Source organism: Neolamprologus multifasciatus, chromosome 17 (genome assembly GCF_963576455.1).
Source record: "Neolamprologus multifasciatus chromosome 17, fNeoMul1.2, whole genome shotgun sequence".
NCBI lineage: Eukaryota > Metazoa > Chordata > Actinopteri > Cichliformes > Cichlidae > Neolamprologus > Neolamprologus multifasciatus.
The window spans coordinates 21150234-21169831 of NC_140455.1; the positions used below are offsets into that span (position 1 = coordinate 21150234).

The following is a 19598-nucleotide window of genomic DNA, read 5'->3' on the forward strand; positions in this document are numbered from 1 at the left end:
CTAACATTACATGAAACCTACTGTGGTAATTACTTAGGTTCAAATGTGGGCCAAACAGGTTTTGGAGCACCTAACCTCAGAAAATATTACCAGTGTATTACCAGGCAACAAGCATAACCCTGAAAAAAACAAAACGACAACAAAAAAGAATGAGCTTCATTGCTCACAAATTATGAAGTAAAAAGTGCAATTTTTAGCTTTTTAACCCCAAAATCGTATCCTCCAGCACTCCTACAATACTCCAAGTGTTTATACCAGAGGTTTGGAACACTGCATTGCTTGTCAACAAACAACATAAAAGTAGTGTAAATATACGTGCATAATATTCAAAATTTCTGGTTTACTAATAATAAAGAATTCACGTGGCAGCATTTTATTGCAGTGGCTGGCTGAGGTTAATCTAGTCTTACCTGTTTTATGTACTTGTGTCTATAGGAAAGCATGATAACCCAAACCCCAAATTTACCAAGTTACCTTCCTCATTACATTAAAAAAACCACACATTCATGTGCCCTCAACAAGGGTGGCGGTTGCTGGGAGGGAGGGAATCGTTAGGCTGAAAGTATAGTTTATGCGTGAGGTGGTTCAGCAACATTGTGGAGTTTTACTGGCCGGACTGGTTGGAAGATTGTTTCAGTCCTAAAGAGAAACACAAAGCGATTGAATAGATAAGATATGTTAATGATCGTTTCTGTGCTCTGGCATCTGTGAGGAGTGGCTTCTTTTCTCTGTGTTATATCACTGCAGACTGACATGTAACCAATTACATGTAACCAGATTAGCAGATCTTTCATACTTTTCATACTATTAACTAATTTTTTGCATGAAAAACAGTTTTTATCTCAGTCAGCTACAGTCGTAATATTTAATAGATATTTCTGTCTACATTTAAATTGACGTAGCAGCTTCTGGTTAACGTAAAATCCTCTGCTTTGTCTGTGTAAACAAGAAACTCTGAGTACATGAGTTTTGGCTAATGTCATTAAAAGAAAATTCAGTCCAGCTCAAATGTTTCCTCTACTGTTACACCAGTGCGTTTCGGCCTTTTCTAACAACATTTTACCAAAATGATCCCAACAAAATGCTGTGAAAACATTTATGAGGCATAAATATTCAAGTTCGGCTTTTGTAAGCAGCTTTTGTGCTAATGTTCAAATTAAAAATTTCTGTATTTACTGTTTATCCACAGCTTTTTTACAATTCTTTTGCTTTGAATTATTCCACAACTCTCATTTGACTGGTAAATTGAATAAATTGCTAAACTTGGTGAATAAACATTGAGATAAATATTTCTGCATGATATGCATGATTTCTGGGACAACTGTGAACAACTGAGCGCCTCTAACTCCCTTCTTTCTCCCCTCTCCAGGACAGTGATGAGGGAGAGGAGGACGAAGAGATGGCGTTGCAGTCAGGCAGCGAGGGCACCAGCTCGGAACCTCGCGAGGACCACACAGACACCTCATCGGTGGAGGTGACCAGCAGCCGTCCTCGCCGGGCCACGGCGTTGCGCAGGGCCGTCAGCGCGGGAAACCCGGCACTCAGCCCGGCACTCAGCCCGGCACTCAGCCCGGAGGCTCCTGCAGGTCGCAGGAGGTCAACTCGCTCGCTGTCTGCGTACAACCAGAACAGCAAGTACCAGCCCGCCAAAGGACAAGACATGCAGGTAAAGCAGAGAGGCTACAAAACAGGTTCCCCATACTCTTTATGACAAGCATGTCTCCTGTTTACTGATATTAATGCATCATATTTTTGGTACACCTAATTATATGTAAAAGTAATAGTGTCGAGAGGAGAATAAAACAGCTCCATCACGAGCTTCTACACCAGAATAAATCAACGATGGGGGGATTTATCTCATCAGGATTTTGCATCAGGATTTATCCTATCCACACTGAAATAGCTGAGTGATTAACAGAACCCAAAGCAGTGTGTGCTACCCTCTAGTTCACAGTGTGCCTTTTATGTGCAACTGTTCAGGTGGAGGAGGAGGAAGGTCAGCTGGTTTTGGACAGAAACCCTCTGGAGTGGAGCGTAGATGAAGTCGTCCAGTTCATTAACTCTACTGACTGCGCATCTCTGGCTGGCATTTTCCAGGAGCAGGTAAACAAAAAACAAAAACACAATTACTGTTAGGTATACATGTCAATAAAAGTGTTGCTTGTTTGATAAATAGGGGCTGAAGGTGCAGAATAAAGTAACTAAATTTCAGGGGTTGAGCAAAAATGTAGCATTAGAGAAATCATAGATATTTTTAGACAGAGCCCCTGTTTTCAACTGTCTGTGTACAAACTCTTCTATAAATTGTTTTAATATATTTTTCTTGATGGCCCAGTGTTTGGTTAGATACAGTGTTTGCCTCACTGATTGGTTTAGGTGGCAACAATGTGGGTTTTTTATTAGTTTATTTTAGAGTGATTAACTCGACTGACTTCAGCTTGTGTGTCTCTCCTTGGACCGTGTGTGTAGAAGGAGGGGAGGGCCTGTCTTTACACACAGAGTAGATAAACACACACAGAGAAACACCTCAGTGTAACCAAGACAAGAAATACAGTAAAAGCCAGCAGAGACCCTCACATATTACACTGAACACAAACGTGATAAATAACATGTTTGGATATTATATTTTTAACCCCTTATTTGTTTCCGTGAGGTGCAGTGGGTACCAGCAGCCAGCTTTTCTCAGGCAGATATTTATCCAGCTACAAATGACATGTTCCTCAAGGGGTCAATTATTTTCTGCTTTTTGGGGGGAAAAAACATTGTTTACTTCATATTACTGCACATTTTAATTGGTTTAGAAAATAAAGAATAAAAAGAGAATTAATAATACAAAAATGTGTGAAATCAAGATTTAAGCCTTTTAAAAAACCATTAGTAACATTTCTTGTTTTGTTACTTAGAGACTTTTTGTAAGGTTATTATAGTAATTTAAACATGTTTTAGTTAACTCAAATGGAAATAAAAACTAGACTAAGTAGTCTAAAGTGAAATGAGATTGTGTACTTACAAACAGAATGAGTTTTGTTTAGTCTGGTGATTTGGTCACATTTGTCAAGAAAACCAGCCAATGAAGGCTTTGGTCAGTGTGTTGAGATTAGAATGGTGTTATTAAATGTGTCGAGTGCTTTCATTATCATATTTTATTAGAGCTTTGTTTTGAACTTTTCAACTTAGAATCTGACAAACACTTCATATAAATACACTAAAAATAAAAAAAAAACTAATCCTTAGACTGTTTGAAACTAAACTGAAGCTCTAATTTTGTATTAAAAAAAAGCAAGCAGCTTTTTTTGAGGTGAAGTACATTATAGGAGTTTAAGCTGAAAGCTTCAAACCCTGAATATTTCTGTTTAACTTGTGTGCAGGACATCGATGGTCAGGCCCTGCTGCTGCTGACTCTGCCCACAGTCCAGGAGTGTATGGACTTGAAGCTCGGGCCTGCCATCAAGCTGTGTCACCAGATCGAGCGTGTCAAAGTTGCCTTCTACAAACAGTACGCCAACTGATGGAGGAGCAGCGACAGGAGCAAGCCTGGAAATGTTGGACTACGTGGATTTCCAAATTATTTTGGCAGTCAGTTACTTTGGATAAGCACACACTGAGGGACAGCAGGAGGATGTTTCCAGATGAGAAGCTGAAGGATTAATTCCTGGGATACTATCTGTGTGAAAATGATATGCAGTACCCACGAAGAACAAAAAAACTTCCTTACTGTCGACTCCGGCAGAACCGAACACACTGAGCTGATCTGTGTGCTCTACTGATCTGTGAAGAAGCTGAGGACTTTTTTTTCTCTTACTTTTCATTTCCATTTGATTTGTCATAGAGGAGCATCATAGCAATTAAGTTTTAAAAATTATAACCATGAAGAGTTTTCCCTTTTTTTCTGTGTGGCATAATTGTTCAGAAATATAATCGGAAAGTATTTAACAAACCAAGAATTAATATATTTGGAATATTTATTGTTACCCTTATTTATAAGGAGTGATTATCCATTTGGATTTTTGAGGAAAAAAATTGGATATGTATATCACAATGTACGTATTAGCTAATCTTTATTGAAAACGGGAAACTATGGTATGAATTTATTCAGTTCAAATAAGCATCCCATGTGTTTGAGAGAAGAACACACTGGAATAGTCCTACTCTCTTCTCATTGTTACAGTCACATGACTCAATCGTGGAAGCTATTTTGTGTCCATCTATGCAATTCTGTTGCAGATATTTTTGATAAGTAAGAAAATAAATTTCTATTGATTTTTATCAGTTTTTCTTGTGCTTCGCTTTTCAGTTCACACACTAATAAACCTAAACTGAAGGTTCCTGACAGCATGACATATTCACCTGGTATAAATGTATTTCACTCCACTTTTGCCTTCAGAACTTAATTGTATTTTTTATGGAACAAATCCACAGAGGTGCTGGAAATTTTCCTCAGAGATTTTGGTCCATGTTGACATGATAGCATCACCCAGCTGCTGCACATCCATGATGGGAATCTCCTGACCCACCACATCCCTAAGGAGCTCTATTCGAGATCTGATAACTGTGGAGGCCATTAGAGCAGAGGTCCCAAAGCTTTTTTGCGCCACGGACCGGTTTATGTCCGACAATATTTTCCTGGACCGGGCCTTTAAGGTGTCGCTGATAAATACAACAAAATAAAACCAGTGCTGGTACCTAAAAAAAAGAAGATTTATTCATAACACACGGGAAAAGACCCAGGGAAACAAAGTTAACGATAAAAACGATTTTAAAAATACGGCTAAAAACCCTGAAATCCATAAATTTCACACCTGAGCCTCAGCTCTCGTGGCCCGGTACCAAACGACTCACAGACCAGTACCGGTCCGTGGGTACCGCTGCATTAGAGTACAGTGAACTCACTGTCATGTTCAGGAGAACAGTTTACGATGATTTGAGCTTTGTGACATGGTGCACGAGTACACTGTGGTAATAAACGAATAGACATAGTCAAATTCTGAACCTTCCTGAATGTAGCAGCAGAAATCAGGAGTCGCTATTGGATGGTCTTGTTTTTGTGAGTGTGTGCACATTTTAGGCTGAGCAGCACTTGGTGTGTCTTCTGCTGCAACGTTCGTTGTGTTGTGCATTTAGAGATACTCTTCTGCATACTTTGGTTGTAAAAAGTGGTTATTTGCAGTCTGACATCAACAAGGCATTTTTACCCAGAGAACTGCAGCTCACTGGAAGGGTTAGTATATAAACTGTTACAATAAAAATAAAAAAAAATAGATAGCCAAAGTTTAAAATAGTGCAGTGAGCATATATTCATATAACCCCTGGGAGCAAGAAACTCAGGTGGCACATTCATGTGTGGGGCACTTGAGGCGGAGCAGTCTACCAACTGAAAGGTCGGTGGTTCAATCCCTGACTCCTCTAACCTGGAGCATTATGAGGGGCAGCCAGTGAGAAGAAAGTCAGTTTAATGGATGCAGAGTAGAAAAGGAAACACATCTCCTCCCTCTGCTTTTTCTGGAATCACACATCCTGGACTCCTCGTCTTATATTATACTGATGTGTGGTACAACTACATCATATACATAGTTTTGTTTATAGCTGTGTTTCATGATCTCGGGTGAAACGGTTGTCATGGCATTTTTATATTCAGGGCTATTTTTAAAGCCTGGTGCAACATGACAAAATATATTTTTATCACACACCCACAAACAATGAAGAACAACCAGTTGTTTTAAACACTGAGTGCAAAATTTTTTTCCGAAGGACACACCTGGGCATCCTTGGTTATAGCTCCTCCATGCTGTCCTCAACAAACTGAGACGTCCTCCAGCATGGTGCACTGAGATTGATTTCCATGTTATAGACCGAAGGACAAATGAGACGAGGAGGCACAAATCAGAGAAATGAGAAAAGCCTCCTGTCTCAGAGGATAAAGTAAGGTGCTACAACAAAGCCCTGTATAATATAAATGAGGATTATTTTGAACTTTGAATAAATAAAGCAAAGCAAAAGTGACTCTAGTAGAGTCCAAGAATAGAAACTATGGAGCTGGAAATAAAAGAAGAAGAAGTAGTTTTCACATATGATAGTTTACATGCAAAATGTTTGTTACTACAAGGTGCTGTCAGAGTGGAGTACAGGAGGCAGGACACATGGTTGGTTATCCACTTCCCACATGGGCACAGTTGGACTTGATACAGATGTTGTACTAATCAGCGGGGAGGTTGAAGACCGCCTATATCCAAACCACACTCGGCTCAGCTGGGTAATGCTTAGAAACAATTTCCAGATTGTAACTCAAGGTCACTTGCTAGTTTTATGAGAAGCTTCTCTTCTGAGAAGAAGATGAATTTACAATACATTTGTGTGCAGTATTTGTATTTGTAGTTATCAGCTCACAGCGTGTTAGCAAGACATTTCAAAGTCCAACTTTAATGTAATCAGTCATCATTCACTTTATCTAACTATTGGTGAGCAGTTTAACCAAGTTTAGCAACACATGAGCTCTTGGTTTAATTTTTTTATTGTTAGTTTTCACTAATACTCATTCATAGCCATTAAATATACATTTAAGTTAGAGCTTTTCATATATGAAGCTATCTGTAGCTGTTTTGTAGAAGGTGAAGGGTTAGCATATAGGCCCTCATGCATGGTGAGACATAGGAAGCCAGACGTCTCTGTGGTTAACAAAGCACACATCAGCACTACTCCAGGTCACAGTTTAAAGAGGAACCGCACTCTGTCGTTGCTGCTTTGGGGAAACATTTAACGCTCAACTGCTGGTTTTACCTTCATATAAACATACAAATGAATTGTTTGTCATGTTTCCACTGATAAGAATGAGTGAAGAAATTTTAATTAAACGCCACAGCAGTTAAGAAAATGTAAAACTAGTGCTTCCTAAGAGTGATTGTATTAATGAGTAATTAATGAGGTTAATGGTGGAGTATATCACTAATTGACACGCCAGGATCCTTTTGCAGTTGCTTGACACAGTAAAAAGAAGAAGAAAAAGAGATATATTAAAATACTATTAAAGTAGAAATAACAATATGTTTTAAAAAAACAGATTAGCTCAAAGTAATGTATAAATAGCTGGAAAGTAAAGTAGCAGCAATGGAAAAAGTTTGAAAAAGCAAAACATAAGGTAAAAACGTAAAAATGTAAGCTAATATTAGTGGGAAGTATAAATCTTTAGCTAAATGTAAGGTGTATAAACAACTAAATCAGTGGGATGTACTGAAAAGTGGTGTGCACGTGTGAGCTAAAAGCAGTGGACAGTGATATCATGATCATGGGACTAAAGCTCCTCTGTGCAATTTTAAGCTATTTGTGTGTCAAAGGTTGGGGTTGTATTTAGTCAGATTTACAGCGTTGTTCGTGAAATAAAGCAAAAAGTAAAAGATGCATTGTGCAAAACATGGTACCAATAGGAGATAAAAAAGAATAAAACAAAAACTAACATGAGGTTGGAAATATTAGCCAAGTATAAGGGAGAAACAGGCTGATTATGAAGGGAAAAAACTGTGGATAAATGGTTAAAACAACTGAAAGTAATGGATCAGTGATAAAGAAAATGAAAAATAATGTACATGGAAAAAAATAAAGCAGTAGTATTCAGACAAATAGGTTGCTGTGGATCTGGTTATTATAAAATAAAAACAATGGAGAAAAAAGCAGAGACAGACACTAATGTACTTCACAAAACACAAATCAGTTACAAAGGAATTACTCAGGCAATAAAAACAAACATTTTCAAAACTGAACAAAGGAAAATACCACTAAGTTATTTAAAACTGAACAATGTAAAAAAAAAAAAAAGAAGAAGAAGAAGAAGAAGTAAAAACGGGCAATTTATCCCTTTTTCTTAATATATAATGTGTTTTTATACAAAGTGTATCCATGCAAGCTCTCAGACAGCGATCACCTCATTACACACAATTACAATCCTTCATTCAAAACCCACTTCCAATTCTGTTCAGCAGGCCGACTGGTCAGGAACATCCAGCTACTCCAGTTCTTGGCTGGATGGTTGTGTTTTATTATCACGAGGTCCTAAAGGTTCAGGGAAAAGGTCTTGGTTCTTCCATAACAGGGATTATAAAGATTCCTCCCATATTAGCTTTTCTTTATCACCTCGTTGTTAAAACCACAGCTGGATTTAAACTGATGGCTCAGAGGTCTCTCCTGTTAAAAGAATGATGCTTCTGTTGCCAAGTGCTTGCTCACAGGGGCTTGTTGAGTTTCTGTCTATATGGTCATGTCTTTATCTTAAAGCACAAAGTGCATTAAGATTGTGATCAAGGGCTTTGTTTTAGCACTGGGAGACATATTAAGTGGTGGGTGTGGGAGTTCACCAATGGTGTGACATCACACTGTTTTTGTGTCTTTTGTTTGGTAATCTGTTTAAATGTGACACCTGTACGCACCTGTACCTGTTCATCACTTTAATATAAATTTACGTGTTTTTATTTCTGATCACCTGGACTTCATCAACTCAGAAGTGGTCTGGCAAAATTACTGCTTTGGTCAAGATATTTATTTCTGTTGTGGGATTGTTTTTAAATGACGGTTTAATTTATTAATGGAAAAAAGTGATGTAAAACTACCTGGCCCTGCTTGAAAAAGTACTTAGTCTCTAAACCTATCAACTGGTTGTGCCACCCTGGACTTGAATCAGATTGAGATGCTGTGTCATGACCTTAAACTGGCCGTTCATGCTGAAAACCCTCCAATGTGGCTGAATTACAAGGGCCAAAATTTCTCGACACTGACGTGAAAGACTTTCGTCAATCATCACAAACACTTTATTGCAGCTCTTGGTGCCAAGGGTAGCACAACCAGTTTTTAGGTTTAGGGGGGATTGACTTTTTCGCACAGGGCCAGGTAGGTTGAGATGCCTTTCTTCGTTTAATAAATGAAATCGCAATTTAAAAACTGGAATTTGTATTTACTGAAACATTTAATTGTTGCAAATATGCAAAAATCTAAGAAATCAGGACAAGGGCAAACACTTTGTCACAGCACAGTATACAGTCCCAGAATAGTATTAACGGGTGTTGCCGCTATGACTCTTTTGGAAGCTTCAGCATTAGTGTTTTGGTACCACCATGGTGGTTTTTTAGAGCAAAAACTGACCATATTTGTGGTTAAGGATGTAGTTACAGTTATCAGCTCATGCTATCAAGCTTGGCAAGCAAGTTACATCTATAAACTAACTGATAAACAGATACAGCAGGATTAAAATAGCGCAATTTGACCAGAATGAGTTGCACCACAGGAGTTATTTAATTTCATTTTATCAAAAGGGGGTTCAGTTCATCGAAGGTAAGGACTAGCAGACACCCATCAGCTGGAGCTGCCTGTCTCAGGATGCCTGCCAATCAGTGCGCCCACACACTGTTCAGATTGATGATTTATAAAAGATTACACGCCACTCTGAGATGTTATAAAGCGGGATGTTTATCGTGAGCCAGCCTTCAGTGGCCATTAGAGAAACTGCTGTTTTGTGCACTTTGTGCACCTGAAGCTTACACTTGTAAATTCTGAGATTCCTTGTGATGTGATGCTAAATAAGTGAAGATACGTTTAACTGAAATTCAGTGTACAGCCGTTCTCCTGCCTTTACTCTTACCACAGACTTGGAGAGGTTGGCATGGAACGGATTGAACTTGGTCGCCACTCTGTCTCTCTCGCTGGGCATCCTTTCGCTTCCTCTCACTCTGAGTTGTTAGTTCACTACATTCATAATCGTCCTTGCAGGTCTTGCATTACTGAAGTCTTACACTTCCATGCTTCACCACGTTTTTGAGAAACAAACTGTCCATGTGATTCGTCTGTGTGTGTGTGTGTGTGTGTGTGTGTGTGTGTGTGTGTGCGTGTGTGCGTGTGCGTGTGTGTGTGTGTGTGCGTGTGTGTGTGTTGTGGACGCCATCTTTCAGACACACCGTACATCTTTTTTTTAACAGATAATAGAAAATGACCTGCTGGCTTCAGTTTATCAAGCTGACTTACATCTATGTAAGACGACGGAGAGGCGTTTTATTGGTAGAACAGTTCATGGTGGCGAAATAAAGGCAATTACCCTGTGCGTGGCGATGATGATGGCTGTTTTATGTAGCAACATCAGTGGAGGTAACGCTGTGTTAGTCATGCATGCAGCACATGACCTGATGGGCTGATTAGTTTACACCGCTCTCTGTCAAACAGAGAAATTCATAAAAGCAGTGATTCACATTCAGAGTGTATTCTGATGTGTCGTGCCTCGCTGCCTCGCTCTATGGCTGCAACTGAATTAATTTAATAGCTTTCTGTCTCTCTCCTCCGCTCCCTCTCTCTCTCTCTCTCTCTCACACACACACACACACACACAAGTACACACAGCGCTCACCCAACTCTGACACTTTGTATTGAGTCACTCTGAAAAAGCTGCTACCTTATATTCTGTTGCCTGGCAACCTCATATCAAACGTCCGCTTTGCATGGTTTTCCACCCCGTTGTGTGTGAATACAAACTAAGTCATGATAGCAGAGGAGTAAACAGACGTTTGAGTTAAAGGGAGGCCCTGAGTAAGAGCAGACACGGAGTTTATGTTTCACATTCAGCTGCTGTGGTTTTAATAGTTTCAGTTAGAGGTGGTGACACATGTAACGGTTTAACAGGGCTGACAGGAGATCAAATAATTGTCAGTCACGCTGCCTGACTAACTCATCAAAGCTCGAGTTTGTCTTTGATACGAGACAGTTTATCAATGAAACACAATTCAAAATATTTTCTTTTGTTCACGCAGGAAACTGCTCAGTTAGACGACTTAATATCAAGTGCTTCAAATATCTGAAAATGTATTTACATTTGGCAACGTTGCTAGTGCTAGCTGATAATCTGGAGAGGAAATGGCGTGTCACAAATTTAGAGGATCATCATTTAGCCTGGAGAAATAGTTTGTTGCTTTATAAGAAAGCCCTCCGCAAAGCCAGAACAGCTTACTACTCGTCACTGATTGAAGAAAATAAGAACAACCCCAGGTTTCTCTTCAGCACTGTAGCCAGGCTGACAAAAAGTCAGAGCTCTTTTGAGCCAACCATCCCTTTAACGTTAACTAGTAATGACTTCATGAACTTCTTCACAAATAAAATTTTTATCATTAGAGAAAAAATTACCAATAATCATCCCACAGATGTAATATTATCTACAGCTACTCTTAGTACCATTGATGTTAAGTTAGACTCTTTTTCTCCAATTGATCTTTCTGAGTTAACTTCAATAATTACTTCCTCCAAACCATCAACGTGTCTTTTAGACCCCATTCCTACAAAACTGCTCAAAGAAGTCCTGCCATTAATTAATTCTTCGATCTTAAATATGATCAACCTATCTCTAATAATCGGCTATGTACCACAGGCCTTCAAGGTGGCTGCAGTTAAACCTTTACTCAAAAAGCCATCTCTAGACCCGGCAGTCTTAGCTAATTATAGGCCAATCTCCAACCTTCCTTTCATATCAAAAATCCTTGAAAGAGTAGTTGTCAAACAGCTAACAGATCATCTGCAGAGGAATGGTTTATTTGAAGAGTTTCAGTCAGGTTTCAGAGTTCATCACAGCACAGAAACAGCTTTAGTGAAAGTTACAAATGATCTTCTTATGGCCTCTGACAGTGGACTCATCTCTGTGCTTGTCCTGCTAGACCTTAGTGCAGCAGTCGATACTGTTGACCATAATATCCTATTAGAGCGATTAGAACATGCTGTAGGTATTACAGGTACTGCACTGCAGTGGTTTGTATCATATCTATCTAATAGACTCCAATTTGTGCATGTAAATGGGGAGTCCTCTTCACACACTGAGGTTAATTATGGAGTTCCACAGGGTTCAGTGCTAGGACCAATTCTGTTTACATTATACATGCTTCCCCTAGGCAGCATCATTAGAATACATAGCATACATTTTCACTGCTATGCAGATGACACCCAGCTCTATCTGTCCATGAAGCCAGATAACACACACCAATTAGTTAAACTGCAGGAATGTCTTAAAGACATAAAGACCTGGATGGCCGCTAACTTTCTGCTTCTTAATTCAGATAAAACTGAGGTCATTGTACTCGGCGCTGAAAAGCTTAGAAATATGGTATCTAACCAGATTCTTACTCTGGATGGCATTACCTTGGCCTCCAGTAACACTGTGAGGAACCTTGGAGTCATTTTTGACCAGGATATGTCCTTCAACGCACATATTAAACAAATATGTAAGACTGCGTTCTTCCATTTGCGCAACATCTCTAAAATTAGAAATATCCTGTCTCAGAGTGACGCTGAAAAACTAGTTCATGCATTTATTACTTCCAGGCTGGACTACTGCAATTCATTATTATCAGGATGTCCAAAAAACTCACTGAAAAGCCTTCAGCTAATCCAAAATGCTGCAGCAAGAGTACTGACAGGGACTAGAAAGAGAGAGCATATTTCTCCTGTTTTGGCTTCCCTTCATTGGCTTCCTGTTAAATCCAGAATTAAATTCAAAATCCTGCTCCTCACGTACAAGGTCTTAAATAATCAGGCCCCATCTTATCTTAATGACCTTGTAGTACCATATCACCCTATTAGAGCACTTCGCTCCCGCTCTGCAGGCCTACTTGTTGTTCCTAGAGTATTTAAAAGTAGAATGGGAGGCAGAGCCTTCAGTTTTCAGGCTCCTCTTCTGTGGAACCAGCTTCCAGTTTGGATTCGGGAGACAGACACTATCTCTACTTTTAAGATTAGGCTTAAAACTTTCCTTTTTGCTAAAGCATATAGTTAGGGCTGGACCAGGTGACCCTGAATCCTCCCTTAGTTATGCTGCAATAGATGTAGGCTGCCGGGGGATTCCCATGATGCATTGAGTTTTTCCTTTCCAGTCACCTTTCTCGCTCACTATGTATTAACAGACCTCTCTGCGTTGAATCATATCTGTTATTAACCTCTGTCTCTCTTCCACAGCATGTCTTTTATCCTGTCTTCCTTCTCTCACCCCAACCGGTCGCAGCAGATGGCCGCCCCTCCCTGAGCCTGGTTCTGCCGGAGGTTTCTTCCTGTTAAAAGGGAGTTTTTCCTTCCCACTGTCGCCAAAGTGCTTGCTCATAGGGGGTCATATAATTGTTGGGTTTTTCTCTGTATCTATGAAGCGCCTTGAGGCGACTTTTGTTGTGATTTGGCGCTATATAAATAAAATTGAATTGAATTGAATTGAATTGAATTGAATTGATAGTAATCTCAAAATGTCAACACAATTATCCAGGTCTGCCACACTTTAAGACATGGTTATATATGTTATGTTAAATTCTAGCCATGTAGACATCATATATGTGAATAGAAGTTCATAAAAGCATAAAAAAAGTGCAAAAACTGCAGTTTTCCTACCAGCAGCTTGAGGCGGGCCATAAAAATGAGTATGTTGCTTTTGTGGCCCACAAAATCCTCGAGCCACCCATCATTTCTTTATATGTTGGTGGGAAAATGGAAAATACGAGTGGCAAGTACATAAGACAAAAACAGTTCCTACAGTTATAATGAGCAAGAAAAATCAATATTATTTAGGATGACTTTTATTTTCCAACCAGGCTAAGCTTTGAAGTCTTTAAGTAGTCTTCAGGAATAGTTCTCCAGGCTTCTTCAAGCACATTTAGCTGAGGTCCGGGTCTGGAGAGGCCAATCCATGACTGATAGTTTCCATTGTGTGTTTTTCTATATGCTTTCACTACACTAGTGTAACTGAGACAGTTAAAATAAAGTTCTTTATTTGATATGTTTCTGTGATAGATTCATGCTTAATTTAGTTCATTTATTTGTTGGAAAGAATTACAAATTTATTGGATAAATGATAAAAGTGTAGCATTGATTAAAAAACGTCTAAAATATGTGGGCAGAAAATATGTGGTTTGTTAAAGATGTAAAGTGCAGTAAAGTTTGTATTAGGTAGAGTTTGTAATGGTCACATGACCAGAGTTTGGTTGAGAGCACAACCATGGCATTGTGGGTCAGAACTAGCATGGAGACAGAGCTACAGATGCGGCTACAGCCACAACATTAATGTTATTCTGCACGTGGTCCAAGAGGCGCACACATGTTCTACATTGGTAATAAGAGGACATTTTTAGTAATATCCATTATTATGCATTTTTTCTGTTCTGCTTGCTCAAGACTGTTTACGACACTAACACGAGAGAGACTTTCATACGATCAAAGACATTTATGTTGTAAACTTTGTGCTTCTTCAGTTTTCATGGTGTGTGAAGACAATAAGAGAGAGAGAGAAAGAGGCATCAGTATGATGTGTGGCCATTCTTTGTTGGACCCCTGTAGTTACAACTAGTGTGTTTGGTTTCATTTTAAGAATGAAAAAAGTCATCAAATTGTTCATAATTTTATGGATTTTGAAAAGGTCTCCAGCACCACTGGCTAAAATGCAAGCCCATAACATGACACGGCTTCTGTCATGCTGTGCTTTACAGATACCTGTAGAGTGTCACTGTTGTACCTCTGTTGAACTAAAAAGTTCACATTTGTATTCATCTTTCTACCTTAATTTTCAGTCTAGGTCTTGTATGATTTGGCATACCTCTGCATTTAATCCCATTCCCCTTCCTTAAGAATGGGCAGGGTACAAAGAAAAACACTGGAAGAACTTCAAAAAGCCAGAAGAACTTTGGCTTTTAAGTTACTTACATTTTTTTCAGTTCATTTTTTTAATCTATTTTTGTTTTTTGTTTATTTTTTAGCGTGACCATATTTGGATGGCATAATAAGTCGTCAGTTAATGTTGGCAAGCACCCTCTGCGTTTACTGACAGGTGCTGTCACAGGCACCACCAGCCTGGCTGTAACCAGCTGTTCTACTCTGACAGTAAAACTGATGCTTAATTGCTTTTCATTTGAAAAGACTTCTATAAGGTTATGGCTGTCCTACAGAGCCTCTCACTGGGTTGTGTTTCGGTTAGGTGAGGCAAACGTGACTCGTGCGGAATGATAATTGGTTTAGGCCCAAGGAAGAACTGGGCCAGAGGCATCGTGTAGGTGACCTTTGTGCTGTTTTAGTGAAGTGAAGGAAACATTCTGTTTTGTTACAGTTAATGTAAGTTGCTCCTGCAAAAGCAGAAGGAAGTCATTTACCATTTTTCACATATTTTCTGAAAGCTCTTCACGAGTGTCATTTTAAAATTGAAATTAAAGTAATTAATTATTGTTTTATTCCCCAAATATGACACATCATAAGAAAGATTTTGGACCTCACTAATACCTAAACACTGGTTATGAACCTTCCACTATGCGTCCACTCGTCTTTACCTCATAATCCGAGTCACTGATCCAGAGCTCTTTAGTGTTTATGCCTTATTAAACATTTTTAATATAAAACCTCAGTCAGTCTGGCTTGAAGTGCAGTTAATTAACTAAGAAACCATCCAAAAGTCTGTGCTCCAGTTTTAATGGCTGAAATTAAAGTCCCGAAGAAACTCCAGGCATCTGCTTTTTAGCAGAGTAAAATGCTAGTATCGTATTTGTAAATTACTTAATAAATAATTTTTTAAAAGATTGTAATTTTTTAAAATAAGATATTTATTATTTCCTTCATACTCACATAAGAGATCAATAATGTCCGGAATATGAATAAGATTTCTAAGACGAATGACAGCAAGAGGGGAAGGTGTGTTTTGAAACTTACATTTAAAAAGGATTTTAAGGCTTTAACAGTACATTTGTCCTTCCTTGTTTGAAAGTAAAGTTTCTTGACCTGGTGAATACATGAATACTTCTTGTGTGTTTGTTGCTATTTTATCACCTTTAACCAAAGCCAGCACACTCTCACTCACATTCTTCAAACATTGACTAGTTCAGTGTTTTGCAGACCCGAATGACCAGGAGGCAGCGTCGCGTGGAGCCTGCTCTGTAGTGCGTGATGTTTTTGGTCTTTACTGGAAAAGTATTTCTCTGGTTCCCTCCTCCCACGTATTAAACCCACAGCTGAATGGAACAAGTGTGTGCCCCCTCTCTCTCTGTGGGTAACGTATGAAATCACAGATTGTATCTAAATGATTGTGGAGCTGCTCAACAGATAACCACCAGCACACCGAGCCACAGTGTTTGCCATGTTGAAAACATTCTTTAAAATGAAATGATTTCTTTTCCCCGTTTTCCTGCCCGTCTCTGCAGGAATCCTCTTCTGTTTTTTAAAGTCACAATCACTCGGTGAAAGCGATTCTTCTTTCTGCATAGCAGAGCTGCCAGCGGGTCATTATCCTGAAGCAGCTCTGTGAAGAGCTTCAAGGACTCTGCTGTGGATGATTCTGAGAGGAAAAAGGTGCAAGACTGAGGTTCAAGGAGAGGAGGAGTGCACAGGAGGACGAGTGAGGGGGAGGGGAAATGAGCAAGCCGAGGCCTGGTGGTTGGAAAGGAGGGCGATACAGAAAATGTTTGAACTGGTATCAGAAGGTAGACGCCGAACGTGAGACTGAGCTTTTGTGTAAAAAATTAAACCTGACTCTGGAAAACATATCTGCTTTGCACAAAGCAGTCAAGTGAAAATGTTTTCAGTCACATTAGGAAGCCCTCTCTACAGTATTTAAACGTAAAAACATTATATCTGTTATTATATTAAAAAAGTATAAAAAAATAATGACAAAAATATCCTGAAGAAATCCACATGTGGTTAAAATATAATAAAAAATATAATAAAATGAGGTTACTTTATATTATTACATATATTACATACGTGTCAGTAGTATAAGCATCATGTTGTACCTGCAGGAGGAAGTAGTTAGTTTTAAAATAGTAGAAAATTCAAAGTGAAATTGTCAGTGAGACGCATGACAAAAAATCCTGACCACAACCGCAAATATCTGAGCTTTCAGTTTCTGGATCATTTTTGGTCCTTGTAAATTTTCCATAGTATTATCAAACACCATGCAACTATCCTTTATCCAATAATCAGTGCACAAAGAGGCATAGATCAGAGTCAAATTGAAAAATGTGCCACAGACTTATTTAATGTGAAAAAATGACAAACGTAAAGCTCGCTAACAAACCGAAAGGCACATTTGCGTTCGTTTCATTTGTTATGGATGGTGCATATTAATCAACATTAAGACACAAGTGCACTACAGTCGTCCCACTGAGTACAAAGATGAAGAGCCCAACATAATAATCACCACTTATCTGCTCTAATGACCACTAAATGCACTGAAAACAATTAAACTGTGGCCACAGAAAACTGTCAGAGAAACAGGTATACAAAGACCCATCAAACATCCCCATCAGCTCTCTTTGCACGTCATATTAAACTAAGGATAACCGCAGCAACAGGATATGTGTGATTCACACAGTATTATCACCCAGAGACACACTTTTATCCTGTAAGTGCAGGATAAAAGCAGTGTAGTGCTGACTTTTACTTATAACAAGAGTGAAAACAGAAAAAAAGGCAACATGCAGCAGATTTTAATCGGGTGGCACAGAAAGGGAAGATGATTGCAAATATATATGAAGAATATCAACCCTGGAGAAAACTTCTCTTCTGACCTCGTCCATGCTGAGTATTAACCCTGTGAGCTTTACATCAGTGGACTCTGTGTCTTAAAGTAAGACTGACACACATCAAAATACATCATTATAGTTTTTGGTTTTGTTGTTATTATTGTTATGATTTGCATCCATTAACATGCCAACTTCTCCAATCTGAAGGTTTACTGTAAGTCATTGCAAATTTAGAGTAAGTTTAATATTTGTAGGTTTATGCATGTTGACTTTTAAAAAACCGAGTTGAAGACACTGACCTAAGATTTTTGCCTTTTTGTGACACTTCAGCCAATCAGAGCTCTCCGAGGACTACAGGCGCGCTGGAAAGCTGCACATTGAGACATTTGGGATTGTTAGTTTGGGTTTTGTGATTTTTTTTTTTAATGTTACTTCACTGTTAGTGAACACGTTCATTTTTAGCTGACAGTTTTCTCAGACCCTCCCTTTCCTCATCTTTTACTTAAGTCGCCCGGTAATTGCAATTTTCCTTTTTATTTAGTTGAAAGTGATTTTGTTTCATGGACAGGCATTTAATATAATGCTTTCTTTTGGTCCTACTGACCATTCAAAGCACTTTAGACTGCTGGCCACATTTAACCACACACTTATGCAGCGCTTTATGCTTTAAGCACTTTATCTGTCTCTAACCCACGGCTAATTTTAGAATCAGCAGTTAACATAACCGAGCCGGAGCACTCTGAAAGATGACTGCATCCCTAATCCCTGCAGGCACGGGGGGAGAGCAAACTCCACACAGAAAAGAACCAGAGCGTCCAAACCAGGGACCTTTTTTCACTTTGAGCTGAGGGTGCAAACCACTGCACCACTGTGCCGCAAATGCCATTTTAGTTCAGGGTTATTAAAGTCCTTCAACGCTTTCTTTAAAACAGGAAACAATATTCCGTAATAATCATTTTCTGATTTTCCGTGTTTGCATCTAGCATCTAATGCCTGCCTGGGGACAAAACACAGTGAACTGAAAACCTGATGGCAAGTTAATGAGTGAAAAGAAATATTGTCAGATGCAGCTGCAGCAATGCATCAAAAAAAAGGCACGAAGTAAAGGAAACACTGTCACGGCAGCTGCTGACCTGAACTGAACATCAGAATTCGGGGTCAGGCGATCCACTGGCACTACAAGGGTGGCTCTCCTTCTCATCGCTCCCTCTCTGTCTTTGTGGCATTTGTCTCTTTTTCCCGTGATTGTAAATGTGTGTTGGGACGCAGTGAGAAGCTTCCCTTGCTCGAATGAAGAGGGAAGAGAAAAAATCCATCAGGACATGCTGCACAGCTGGATCGTCTATCACACCGGGTGGCTCTTCACTCTTTTACATCTCTTATATACAGTCTTTACAAGCCGTATTTTTTACTGTTGTGGATTTTAATCATTTAATATTTGATCTCTGTTTGTTTTTTATGCACAGATGAGTATTTGAGTATTTATTAGCCCACTTATTTACATGGATTATTGTTATTTGCATGATAATACACCACATTGTGTAGGAGTGTGTGTCAATGCTAAATTAAAAAAACAAACCTAAAAACAAAGTGTGGTTTGTTTGACATTTTGCAGAAATACACAGTATACTCTAATGTGTGGCATATATCACAAAAACCAGAGGCATGTTATATGACAGCAGCAGTGGTCGCTCTTATGATCTTTATCCACGACAGTACAGCAGCAAGTTAGAGCCAGTATCTAAAGGATAAGGTGTTAACAAAAGTTAATGAATAATCACATATTTCGTACAGATAAACGACTAAAGTTTGTGAATAATATATCATAACAAAACAGAAATCAGTAGACGGGAGGTTGTCTTGCTGAAAACAATAATAATAAAACATTGGTCACATGTGAAAGCAGCTTACTTCAATATAACTGTGTATGTACTGGTGACCTCAGTAATCATGTCAGGACCAAGAGAGGTCATTATTGCAACTGAGAGCAGTTTGCCTTCAGGGTTTTCTGCCATAAAGGCTTACTGGCAGAAAGGTTCATTTTAGTTTTATACTGTTTTCAGCTTGGTTAGGTTTAGAAAAAGATCCAGGTTTGGGTCAAAACAGACTCTT

The 19598-nt window shown here is 39.0% G+C and overlaps 1 protein-coding gene across 6 annotated transcripts in view; it reads left to right on the forward strand.

Annotated features, from left to right (window-relative positions):
* The window catches only part of sfmbt2 (Scm like with four mbt domains 2), a 57395-nt gene extending 53129 nt beyond the window's left edge, over positions 1-4266 (forward strand). For 5 of the 6 annotated variants that reach the window (XM_085137688.1, XM_085137692.1, XM_085137691.1 and 2 more), the window contains 3 exons: positions 1370-1666; positions 1981-2103; positions 3369-4266. In XM_085137688.1, the coding sequence (XP_084993814.1) occupies positions 1370-1666; positions 1981-2103; positions 3369-3509 (561 nt within the window). In that variant the 3' untranslated portion in view covers positions 3510-4266. Of the gene's footprint in view, positions 1-1369; positions 2104-3368 lie in introns of those variants that run through there. The other variant, XM_085137693.1, reaches the window with a different exon arrangement.
* The last annotated feature ends 15332 nt before the right edge of the window (positions 4267-19598 follow it).